The sequence below is a fragment of the Nannobrachium achirus genome, assembly GCF_963921795.1.
Source record: "Nannobrachium achirus genome assembly, chromosome: 2".
Taxonomy (NCBI): domain Eukaryota; kingdom Metazoa; phylum Chordata; class Actinopteri; order Myctophiformes; family Myctophidae; genus Nannobrachium; species Nannobrachium achirus.
The window spans coordinates 14,785,125-14,797,900 of NC_137811.1; the positions used below are offsets into that span (position 1 = coordinate 14,785,125).

The following is a 12,776-nucleotide window of genomic DNA, read 5'->3' on the forward strand; positions in this document are numbered from 1 at the left end:
AGTCCCGCCAGTAGGACCGGCGGCCGCCGCACGGACCGGCAGGTCCCGTAGCGGTAAACTGCCCGTCCGTGCGGTGGTGGCTGCCGCGGATTACCAGCGATGCCGGTGCCAGATAATGTATTCGCTTTCTGCTATTCTGTCTCAGCCACCACCGCACGGACAGGCAGTTTACCGCTACGGGACCTGCCGGTCCGTGCGGCGGCCGCCGGTCCTACTGGCGGGACTGCTGGTCCTATCGCCGGCGATGCAGTGCAACTGCTGGTCGAACTAGCAGTCGTGCGGCAGTGTCTGCCACTGCAGTTCCGCGGCAGGTGACGGTGCCAGAGAATGTATTCGCTCTTTCTACTATTCTGTCTTTGTTTCTGTCTAATAAAATATATTAGCTCTAATTACCAACACATTATTTCTTATTATGGCTTTATTCTGTCTTATTATGTCTTATTATGTCTTATTATGTCTTAAAGTGTACTGTAAAAGAGGATGGGACCCAGTTTTGTTTCTATAATGCCACTGATGCCACAGACAGTTTCTTCATGAGCATTAGTGACCTGCCAGTGGGGAGCCCCCATCGGGTCTCCTCCTATGGGACGTAGCACCTCATCCTATACTCCTCCCATTCAACACCCCCCCTCTTTGTGTGGGAGTGATCAAATAACTGCAGATGCCAGATTCCTTATATAGCGCTAGAGTGACAAAGATAGCCCTCTCTGCCCAGCTTCTCTACCCTGATCACGGGCCAGTGGTGTTCGTATAGCATTCAACATAGGTAGTAGGGCAGTTGGAGAGATACAATAGAGAGACAAAACAAAAATCAACCGTCCCCATACCCTTCCTCCCCCATGGGTCTTTAGTCCCCGCTCATTTCACCACATAGACATAGCAAATTAAGTTACATTATTAAATCAGCAAGGTCTTTTTTTCTTTTTCTTTATTTTTTTGATGTAGTTCAAGTTCAGGTAAAATGTTACTTTAAGGGCGAGTATTTATTTCTACCCCATTTCTATCCCAAATGTCTCTTTATGCCAATTCATTCCTCCCCACAGATTTTTGAGTTGACACTGCTCTACCCTACTGGCTCACGTGATTTCACTTGACAATCCACTTTTCAGCCACCTTCGATATCATGTTTTATTTCCCTGAGTTGCTCAGTGTATCATATGATTTTGTTTGGTTTAAGTATTTGAATTCCTGTAAATATTTAAAGTTATGAATAAAAATGGTTTTCACTCACATTGCTTTATGTTACATACCCTTTTCACCCTACGGGGATGTAACACAGCAACCTTCCACTGAGATGGAACATTGTTGACACTAACACACACAAGCACACAATATACATAAGGGCACAGAAAACAACGCCAGGCTGCTTCAAATTGAGCACTGAGCAGCTATCAATGACGGCAGATACTGAACAATATCTTGCCCCTTCTAGTGAATTTTAATGGGAATGTGGAATAGGCTAGAACATAGCCACTAGGGGTCAGTGTTTTCAAGCTATAGTACCGAGGAGCATCTCATTGAGGGAGGGTTTTGCATAGCAAAAATCCTGCCTTCACACAACCCAGAAAACCTGTGAAGCAGAGAAGTGGGAACACTGGTGAAATCATTTGGAGTTCAGTTGGTTTAAAACCAAAACTCTGCTGCTAGATTGCTCTCAAATACAAAGAAACAAGACCGTATCACTATATATTGGATGCTCGTCACTGGTTACCTATGAGCTCTAGATGTGATTTTATTTTTCCTTCTAATCACGTATAAAGCCCTACATGGACTGGCTCCTACCTACATATTAGATATGCTGCCCCCTCTTGAGTAAGGGCGCATCCTTAGGTCCTCAGATAAGCCCCTATTGAAAGGCCAAAATACCAACCAAAATACCAACTTGGTTACCCACTGCCAGTGCAACTTAGGTTAGCAGCTTCCCTGCCTCTGTTTAAATTACTGCTTAAAACATACCTATATACTACATGTTTTTCTTATTGTTGTGATGTGATAGTTCACATTTTAATTGAAGTTTTGTGAATCAAATTGTATTGTGTTTTTGCTTTGTTACATGATGTTTTTAATCTTGCTCTGTGCAGCACTTTGTGACTTTGTTTTGAAAGGTGCTATATTAATAAAATTCATTATCATTATCATGATCCCTGTCAAGCACTTGGATTTGCAGGAGTCGAGGCATTAAATCAAATGTTTTCCACGGTGTGATATAACCATATGAGTATGAGGAAGTTCGTTATTTTTTTATTGATATTGAGCATCCTATCGATCCTGGTTATTGAGCCGGGCTTTTATCAAGCCCACTATTGAGCGTTTTATAATCTTTTGTGGAAAGACGTGAGACAAATTCTGAACATAGCTATATTTTTTTATTGGACAGCCGTTGTGACTGACCACCTTCTATGAAGATGACAATATTTACTAAATATTATCTTTAAAGGAGCTATAGTCAACTTTTTCTTGAAAAACGGATGCTAAAATAAAAATATTTTATAAAAAAATAAGCTTCATATATGTGTTTCTATTCAAAAATGACCACAAAAAGCATAAAATAATGATAAAATAATCATTTTGGCCATTGTTAGACTGACACTTTGTTTACATTCTAGTCTATAGACTAGGATGTAAACAAAGTGTCGGCCCTACAATGAAAAAGTTGACTATAGCTCCTTTAAATATCATTAAAATAATCAGTCATTAGTGTGCAATAAGTGTTAAAAGCCTTTATATTATTATTAGTACTGTAATAAATTATTTGATGGCCTCTTGTCTTGATTGTTAAAACTAACCCTAAGCCCAAAGCTTATTGATACCGGGTACTCAATACATTTGTTATCGAGTTTGTATATCAGGCCCTTGTTTCGAGCTCCATCCCTAAATATGGGAAACCCTATATTATAGTAAAATGAACCAAAACATAGCATAGGCTATAACGTAAATATTAGTGGCTAGCATTGTCAGTGTAACGGGACATTACTGTTATCACTGTTATATGTGCTCGATTTTCTATAAAATACAGAGGTCCTCATTTTTGGAATTGCTTACCACAACATATACGAGATTGTATGAGCCCTTGCTCTTTCAAGAGGCAACTAACAACGTTTTTATTAACAACTTTAAGTGGCTAGCCACTCGCTGGTTGTAAGTTATTATGGATGTGGTTGGTTGTATGTGGATATCAGTATGTTGGGTGTATGTTATACAGTACATTGTATACGGGTATATGTACCATTTCTATTTATGTATCTCCTACTTAAGTGTTATGGATAATAGTAGTCTTTATTGTAGACGACTATATGCAGAATATATAGCTATATAGCTATACTTATTATTATCTCTTATTCTTATTTATAAACATGATTCTAAGCTTGAAGGATAGCTTTTAGGAAGGCCACTCGACAAGCCCTTTTGTTTTGTTTTTTGGCCTTTCCGGCACATCTTGTTTTGATTTTGTACTTGTTTATTTCTTTATAATGTATTTTTTTGGTTTGTTTATTTGTTTTAATTCATATGTTTTAAAAATGTGCAAATAAAAAACCTATGCACATACCCATATCACCAGAGGTCTATGGTCTAATACAAACACTTAGTAAATGCATGAAAATTAACACATGAACAATTGGATGTGTCATAATTATCTTCATTTAAACAAAGGCAAAACTTAAGTAATAGTTTTGGGGCAAAAGAAAACAGATTAAAAGTCATCGCCCAGTAAGTATTAATAAAAAAAACCTCTTTGAAATCTCAGGTTGATTTTTTTATTGAATTATATGTATTTTCATTGTAGAATACAAACATTTAAAACAAAATGTTTAAACAGTTATCAAATAATTTAATCAATTTAATGTCATAATGACCCGGAGCATATTCAATTCCTGATGATGATTTATTCATCAGTAAATTGTGAGCCAACCAATGAGAGGGCTTTCATCCCGATCAAACAAAATAAAACACCATCAATGCACAGTACATTCTTAACCAACATACTGAAGTAAAACATAAATATCTTAGAGGACAACTTTGTCATATACTGATCACAAAAGGAAAAAAAAACACATCATCTTTAACTATCTAATGGGTTCATGTTTAAGGAATCACTAATAGGTTGTGTTATTTGTAATTTTGTACAATGTTTCCAGAAATGCTGCAAATTACCGTAACATCAATAAACAATAAAAAAAATGTAATTGTTTCATCAACCTAGACAACAATGCCTCCATGGCCCTCACTAACCTGACCAAACCCTGACTTCAGCCTTCAGCCCTCGATTAGCAATTAGCGTTTGTAGCCTACCATCTCCATTAGGGTCTGCACCTGCTTTCCATCTGAGATTGTGTTCTCAAACACACAGCACCTATCACCACACTGACCAAGTATTTTCTTCAGGTGAGGGCTATTCAGAAATTCCTGCAGGGTCACGTTATCGTGTTGTAGGTCACGCCCACGAGTAAAGAGAATAATTGTATTTTCTCTAATATTCTGGTGCAAAGTGGTTTCCAACCTATCCAGGAGGTCTCTCTCACCATCTGTGAATCTGCCCACCTGCATCACCAGTAAGTACACACAAGACCCTGACTGACTGATCTTACTGACGTTCATAACATGTCTGCTTTGTGCTTCAATGTCGTCATGAAAGAAGTCTGGTGTATCAAATACAATAACACGTGTACCACCAACAACGATTTCTACCGACTGGCACACTCTAGTAACCGGTAGTGCGCTGGCTGTTGACTCGAAGCGCTGCAACGCATTGAAGTATTGTAGGATTGTATTTCCACTTGAACTCTTGCCAGCGCCCGCCTGTCCAAGCAGAATGAACCTGTAGATCCCATCGTGCCCTGTGTCATACATTTTAGAAAGAAAGAAAGAAAGAAAGAAAGAAAGAAAGAAAGAAAGAAAGAAGGAAAGATGAGCATTAGTCATTGCAAGGATATCCAACTCATTAACATATTAGCCTGAGCCATATCAAGAAATTCCAGCTCCCAGGACTACCATTGACAGATATTTCCAATTTAGTAATTATGCAATTCATGTGTTGAAGACAAGTTATTGTATTGTCTTTATTAATAAATAATTCTATGTGAATGTGATAAACAAATTGTTGCCCATCCTTCATCGTCGCTGTATAGGCTAAGCACAAGTGCTCTTGTCAACAGCTTTAACTAATCCGCTGCTCGTAGGCCTACTGTATGATGATGAATTCCTGGGTGTTTATTAATATTTATAGGCTTATATTCTGCTAAGTGAACTAACTGAAAATAATTTATAGCATAGCCTACCTATCATTCTCAGTTGAGACCGAGGTGACATAGCATGGCTTCCAGAGTAGTGCCACTGCCTATAATACAAAGACAACATTATTACGTTTATCATAGAAGGTCAATGTTTTGTTGATCCAAAAAAAATCAGGATAATCATACAAATAAATCCAAAACCAATATGATCCCCGTTTCCCCTTACCTACTGGTGGTGGGACGATAGTCTTCAGCCAGCTTTGTGAATAAATCACTTAGAGTGCAACACGCAAATGGATACTTTGCAGGATCAGAACTAAGTGGCAACACAACACAGAATTCATCTTCCCTTTTACCAGTTATCACCACTAGCTGCTCAATTATGTTTAAGATACCTTCTGAGGAATCAGCCATATCTGCCATAACCAAGGTCATGTCAAGTTGACATTGCATCATGGTCTTTATATCCTTGGCAGCATTCTTTGCGCTTAATTCAGGTAACTTAATTATCTTAAATATGTGATTTTCATAGTTTCTGCCTTGTGGTCTTGGCATCCCACCCAGGATTAAGTCTACAAGGGACTCTTTTGCATGTTCTCTCCCGAGGAGAGCAATCGTCCTTTCTGTGAAAAAAAGAAGATACAAAATGTATAGAACTGTTAAATAGTTCATGTGCTTTATAAATAATACATTAGCAATGTAACAATCCAAAAATGGCACCAAATAGTATATTAATAAATAGCGATTTGAATATAGTTTTTGTGCAATTAGACTACCATGTGACTTACAATACAATACACATAATAAACAATACATTGTGTGTGTGTGTGTGTGTGTGTGTGTGTGTGTGTGTGTGTGTGTGTGTGTGTGTGTGTGTGTGTGTGTGTGTGTGTCTAACCCTTTCATTCAATGTTATATGAGATACTTCAATGGTTTCCTGTGTAAATAAGCCAAGTGCTTTCCTAGGATTTCCTTTTAGTTGACCTTCTACCAGTGAACTGTACCGTCATGAAACTGTACTTTTTTCTATGTAAACTTCTAATGAAGTCTTCAATCAATCAATCAATCAATCAATCAAAAGTAGGCCTACTTACTGCGAGACATTCCCTCCTGCTCTCGTGGCAAGCTGTGTTCCTCCAGAGAGGCGGACTGGAGTCTGACCTGTGCAGTGACACTTTTATGTGTGCCTGTACTGTAATAATATGTTAATTAGGGGGTGTGTTCAAAGTTGTCTGTGAAGATATAAACAGAACAAAATACTTTCACAGTCACTGTTTTTTGACAACTGATTCAAGTTACGATGGCTTCCTCAATCCCTGCAGGTAAGTGAAATGTCAAGAAAGGAAATGATTTAACCTTCACATATTTTAGATTATGATTATTATGATATTATGATTATTATTAATAATATTAATGTTATTGTTATTGTTTTATTATTATTATATTTTAGGTCCTGACCTGAGAATTGTTTTGATTGGAAAAACTGGCGTGGGGAAGAGTGCTGTTGGAAACACAATCCTTGGAAAAAAAGTATTTGTGTCCAAACCTTGGTCTGAATCAGTGACTGTGTCTTGTAAAAAGGAAATAGAACGGTTTAATAACAGAGTGATCAGTGTCGTGGACACACCAGGTCTCCTTGACACAAAAATATCTGCAGATGAAATCAAAGATGAAATTGTGAAATGTATTCAGCTGTCATGCCCTGGTCCTCATGCATTCCTCCTCGCCATGCAAGTTGGTCGATTCACCAAAGAAGAGAAGAATTGCGTCGAAGCCTTGCAGAAGCTGTTTGGGAATCAGGCTGACAAGTACATGATTGTGCTGTTCACCCGTGGTGATGATCTCGATGGTACCTCCATTCAAGAGTATGTGCGCGACCAAAGTGGAGCTGATCTTCAAGGAGTAATCCAGCGCTGTGGCGGCAGGTTCCATGCCTTTGATAACAGGAGCAGTGATAGAAATCAAGTAGTCGAGTTGATCAAGAAAATTGATGACATGGTTGCCGCAAATGGAGGGAAATGCTACACAAATGCGATGTACACACAGGCAGAGAGGGTCATTTCACAAGAAAAAGGGCCAAGAGAAGTGTCTGAAGGGAAAACATATTCATTTGAATTTGTCCCTGGATTGATTCCACTGATCGCATTGTTCCTAGGTATACTAAGGAGAGATTAAATGGCCTCTGTCATTGGCCTGTAATGATACAATCGAGAGTCTATGCCTATCTCTGTTAATCTTCATAATGCACCATGATCCCTACAGAAGATCATGAATAAAATGTTCTACAGAAATGGTGGGACATATCTATGGTGTGACATTATAGCTAATAAAATAACCCTTGTTAAGGAGGATTGATTTTGTACATGTACTGTATAAGTGTTGAATACATGACAGTCAAATGTTGAAATCTCAAATTGTGTTCATGTACTGAAATACAAATAAACAAAGTTAAACTGGGAAAAAAAAGTTTTTGTTTTTTTCTATGGAATAATAGATACTACTACTCAGTGGTGGACAAAGTACTCAACTCCGATACTTGAATCAGAGTATAGATACTCCTGGTGGTCAAATGTTAATCCACAGCAATTGAAAGTCAAATGTTAACTTGACTTAAAGTACTGGTATACTTGCTTTTAAAATATTCAATTATTCAAAAGTACACCAAAATAGACTTTTTCTCCTAGAAATGTAGTGTAGTAAAAGGTAGCCTACAACAGCTGTCTTTGAAATGGAGTGCAGTGAAAGTATCCAAAAGTATAAACACTATAAAGTAAAGTACCAGCAACTCAAGCAAATGTACACAGTCCACCAGTGCTACTGCTATAAAGGGCTGTTCACACCAAGCACTATAACTATAACTATATAGCTACAGTATAACACCCATCACTGCATACTGTATAATACGGTTGGTTGTCCCTCCCTAACAACCAAGATCAGCATTGGTTGTTATGTATTTATAAAGTTTAATATATATTATGTCTATATATTTTTTTAATTCTATTTTGCAGTGGAAACCTAAGTATAATTTGAGGAGGCTCTTTGTGTCTTAGTTCCGCATGGGACAGTTTGCTATGAACAACGTTCATGGTTGTTTCTGATTAAAAATCTGTTGGACAGAAATACATTTACTTGAGTACTGCACTTAAGTACATTTTAAGTACACTTGAGAAAGGCCATTAAGGTTAAAATGTCATTAAAAGTGAACTAAACATTTTCTAAACAAATGTAGAGGCAGGCATACATGGTTGAATGGTTCAATATCACCTTGGAAAGGGAATGGTTATAAGTCATAAAAGCTAATAAAAATAGGCTTGCAAATGTCAGCATTGCTGCTTTCCTCAGCTTTCATAAGGCATTGCTTATCTGGAGTTCATGATCCATCAACATGTTTTACTGGAATTGAATGATTGATTGATTGAAGACTTTATTACAGGTTTGCGTAGAAAAGGTACATGACAGCACAGTTCACTGGTACAAGGTCAACTAAAATGATTAACACCACAAGAAAGCCTTTGGCTGGTTTCAAATGTCCTTTCAAGAGTCCTTTTTTTTTACTCATATAACATTGAATGACAGACAAATAAAAGTACTATGCAGAAAATCATAAAAAAAATCGTATAAAGTCCGGATGTAAGGATAGGCTTTGTCTGACATGATGTCATATACAGAATTCTTAATTTGACGCAGTGTGTGAAAAGGAAAACATGTTTTTAAATTGAATGTATTATAATGAAATAATAAATACAAAACCTTCATGAGCCCTTGAACTCTTGCCTGGGTCATCCAATAAAACAACCGAACAAGAATATAATGAAGCAATCGTATATTGTTTAATACAGTACACAGACTTTGACCAAAATCAATTTGTACCGGGGGTTGATGACATCAAAGGCGTTATCGCTAGTAATAAAAAAATAAATAGCCCACCAATTTATTTGTATCAGTAACTTGTACCAAAGGGCAAGTGCCAGCATGCCTGTTTTTATCACATTTCACAAGAGAAAGCGAAAGTCAGTGCTTATTTTCATCCATCAACATCATATAGCCTACAGGAATCTGACATGAGAGTAGACAGAGACAGAGGTCAACTGTTACCAAATAGGATCAGGCTCCAGTTCATACTGGGATGAATTGTTTGCAGTGTACTTTTACAGATGTTGAGTTGAGAACGCGTGTGGCCGTTGTAGAGGCATTTCAATATAAGAGTACATTTCATAGGCAATGGCACAGCAGCTATGCAGCAGCTATGCAGAATGTGTGAGGTTTCTGTAACAAGACATGTGGTGGTGTGATGAAAACAAGGATGGTAGAGGGAAATCAGAGTCTGGTGGGAAGGATTTGTAACCTGTTTTTTACTGCAACCATAATGTCCTCATTGAGAGCAGCATCCCTAAGAAATAAATGGGAAACACAGTGATCAGCAGTGGGAGGACAAGCAAGTGCAGTGTTGTTGTTGCGGACAGATGAGTGGGTCCACTATACGGTATGTCATGTGCACGCAGCACACAACTCAGGAACAGAGTGTTTTCCAGGGACATTCTGCCCGTTGGGGCCCAGCGTTGTGGAAAACGGCCTACCGTTTCTTTACACTGTAGTTGTAGCGCAGACTTTGCCATCCACTTGAGTTTGAATGATTTAACTGTATCCTTAAGTGTTTGGTGAATTATGACATAAAACCACAATAAGACCATGAGAAGATGCAGAATTAATCATATACTGTACAACCACTATAAAAGCATGCAAGCACAAGATGGAAAAACACAGTACTTTTATCATCTGCCAGACAGCAACACAGTGGCTAAAAGATGATCTCCTTGCCAACTTCAGGTCATTGACTTCAATAAAGTCATGCTTCACTGCTGTCCTTTGACCACTGATAGTAACAGAATGTCGCCAAACAATCATCAACGGACGATGATACGCAAAACCGAAAGAAGAAGAAGTAGCACAGTCAATAAAATGAATGACTTTATTACAGTGTTCCATGATAAGGGTATTGTGACCTTTCATGTTAGTGTGAACCTCACTGAGGCTCTGGACAGAATGACACTCCATAAACAGTAAATAAGAAGAGAGGTTTTGTATCAGCAAAGGGTTTCTCAGTGGAATGCTAGACCCACAATCCACCCTGCTGTACATTAATAGTAGGAATTGAAAAAAAATCCCTAAAAGCAGTGCATCCAAAACTTCAAAACGACAGGATAAAGAACTCACATTTACACTTTTTTGTTTATGCGTGCGTGCGTGCGTGCGTGCGTGCGTGTGTGCGCGCATGCCAGACATGTGCAGAGCAGGTTGGCGTTTATGAAAATACAGAACAAGTAGCATCTACATATACTGTATTTCACTCACATTGCATTTCCCTCAGTGTTCCGTGTTCCAATCAGTCTTCCGCCCTGCTGTTCTCACCAAGCGGGCAAAAGATGATCTCCTTGCCAACTTCAGGTCATTGACTTCAATAAAAGTCATGCTTCTCACTGCTGTCCTTTGACCACTGATAGTAACAGAATGTCGCCAAACAATCATCAACGGACGATGATACGCAAAACCGAAAAGAAGAAGAAGTAAGACAGTCAATAAAATGAATGACTTTATTACAGTGTTCCATGATAAGTGTATTGTGACCTTTCATGTTAGCGTGAATTTTAAGCACCTCACTGAGACTCTGGACAAAATGACACTCCATACACAGTAAATAAAAATGTGTTTCATCAGTGACCAAGGGAGTGGTGCATATCAGATAAGATACATAATGTACTCAAACTGTTACGTTTATATCATAATGAAAGTGAAACAGTCCATGTTTATAACCTATTACAATGTGTTTTATCAGTGACCTAGGGAGTGATGTAGATCAGATAAGATCTACATATACTGTATTTCACTCACATTGCATGGCAACGAACGGTTGGCCTGCAAACCTATACGGCATTGGTACACGTAATCACACCACGTATGGATATAACCAGGCCGGCATGAGGTTGACTGAAAACTAACGTTCCCTCTAACACACACATGGGCAACACATGGCCCGGGGGCCGGACCCGCCCCTTTGGCCATCTCAATCCGGCCCGCCAAGTCCTCAAAGAAAAACAAAATGACCCCCTCAAAAATGTACATGCTGCCGTATGTTAATGGTGTTGATAAATGTTAAATTAACTTGACTACAATTAATAGTACCGTAATTCATTACCATTTGAGTACTATACCCGCATTCCTCCATTCGTATGTACTCAAAGTGTTACGTTTGTATCATAATGAAAGTGAAACAGTCCATGCTTATGAGATAATGTGTTTTATCAGTGACCAAGGGAGTGGTGCATATCAGATAAGACAGAGTTCAAATGTAATAATTAATAATAGTTGATACGGCATTGAAGTGGATTTTTGTATGCAAGCCACCCTTTAATTGTAAGGCCTACACCAGAGTACAGTACAGCTGAAAATATTTCAGTTTCAATTTTAAGTTGTGAAAGCCTAACTTATTGTAAAGTAGTCTGGCATGTCTACCAAATTCATGCAGTTGTAACATATTTCAGCACTGTGTGTTTCAAGTTTCAATTCAATTGTACAATGTGTGGCCCTTCACTCACTCTGTCGAAGTCAGTATGGCCCTCTGGAAATAAATGCTGCCCACCCCCTGCTCTAACCTGAGCGTGTGCACACAACTCAGGAACAGAGTGTTTTCCAGGAACATTCGGCCCGATGGAGCCCAGCGTTCTGTGTAAAAACTGCCTACCATTACTTTACACTGTAGTTGTAGCGCAGACTTTGCCATCCACTTGAGTTTGGATGATTTAACTGTATCCTTAAAGTGTTTGGTGAATTATGACATAAAACCACAATAAAGAAGACCATGAGAAGATGCAGAATTAATCATATACTGTACAACCACTATAAAAGCATGCAAGCACAAGATGGAAAAACACAGTACTTTTATCATCTGCCAGACAGCAACACAGTGGCTAAAAGATGATCTCCTTGCCAACCTCAGGTCATTGACTTCAATAAAAGTCATGCTTCACTGCTGTCCTTTGACCACTGATAGTAACAGAATGTCGACAACCAATCATCAAGGACGATGATAAGCAAAACCGAAAGAAGAAGAAGTAGCACAGTCAATAAAATGAATGACTTTATTACAGTGTTCCATGATAAGTGTATTGTGACCTTTCATGTTAGCATGAACTTAAATCACCTCACTGAGGCTCTGGACAGAATGACACTCCATACATAGTAAATAAGAAGAGAGGTTTTGTATCAGCAAAGGGTTTCTCAGTGGAATGCTAGACCCACAATCCACCCTGCTGTACCTTAATAGTAGGAAAAGGTAGCACATCCAAAACTTCAAAACGACGGAGGACAAAGAACTCACATTTCCACTTTGTTTTAATTGGCAGACAAGACAATTCATGCACAGTGTGTTATCCATCCATCCATCCATCCATCCATCCATCCATCTGTAGGCCTATATGTATTGTCTTTATTTATTATCTGTGATAAATGGCTAGTTTTACAAAACACAGGATAAGATGTTAATTTCCT

At 38.5% G+C, this 12,776-nt stretch overlaps 1 protein-coding gene across 1 annotated transcript; it reads left to right on the plus strand.

Moving 5' to 3' along the window:
* Window positions 1-6,531: 6,531 nt before the first annotated feature.
* LOC308296621 (GTPase IMAP family member 9-like) lies at window positions 6,532-7,503 on the plus strand (the record flags this gene model as incomplete). Its single annotated transcript, XM_080739950.1, has 3 exons — window positions 6,532-6,553; window positions 6,682-7,267; window positions 7,494-7,503. The coding sequence occupies 3 exons, from the start codon at window positions 6,532-6,534 to the stop codon at window positions 7,501-7,503; spliced, it is 618 nt and encodes a 205-aa protein (XP_080596076.1).
* Window positions 7,504-12,776: the final 5,273 nt, after the last annotated feature.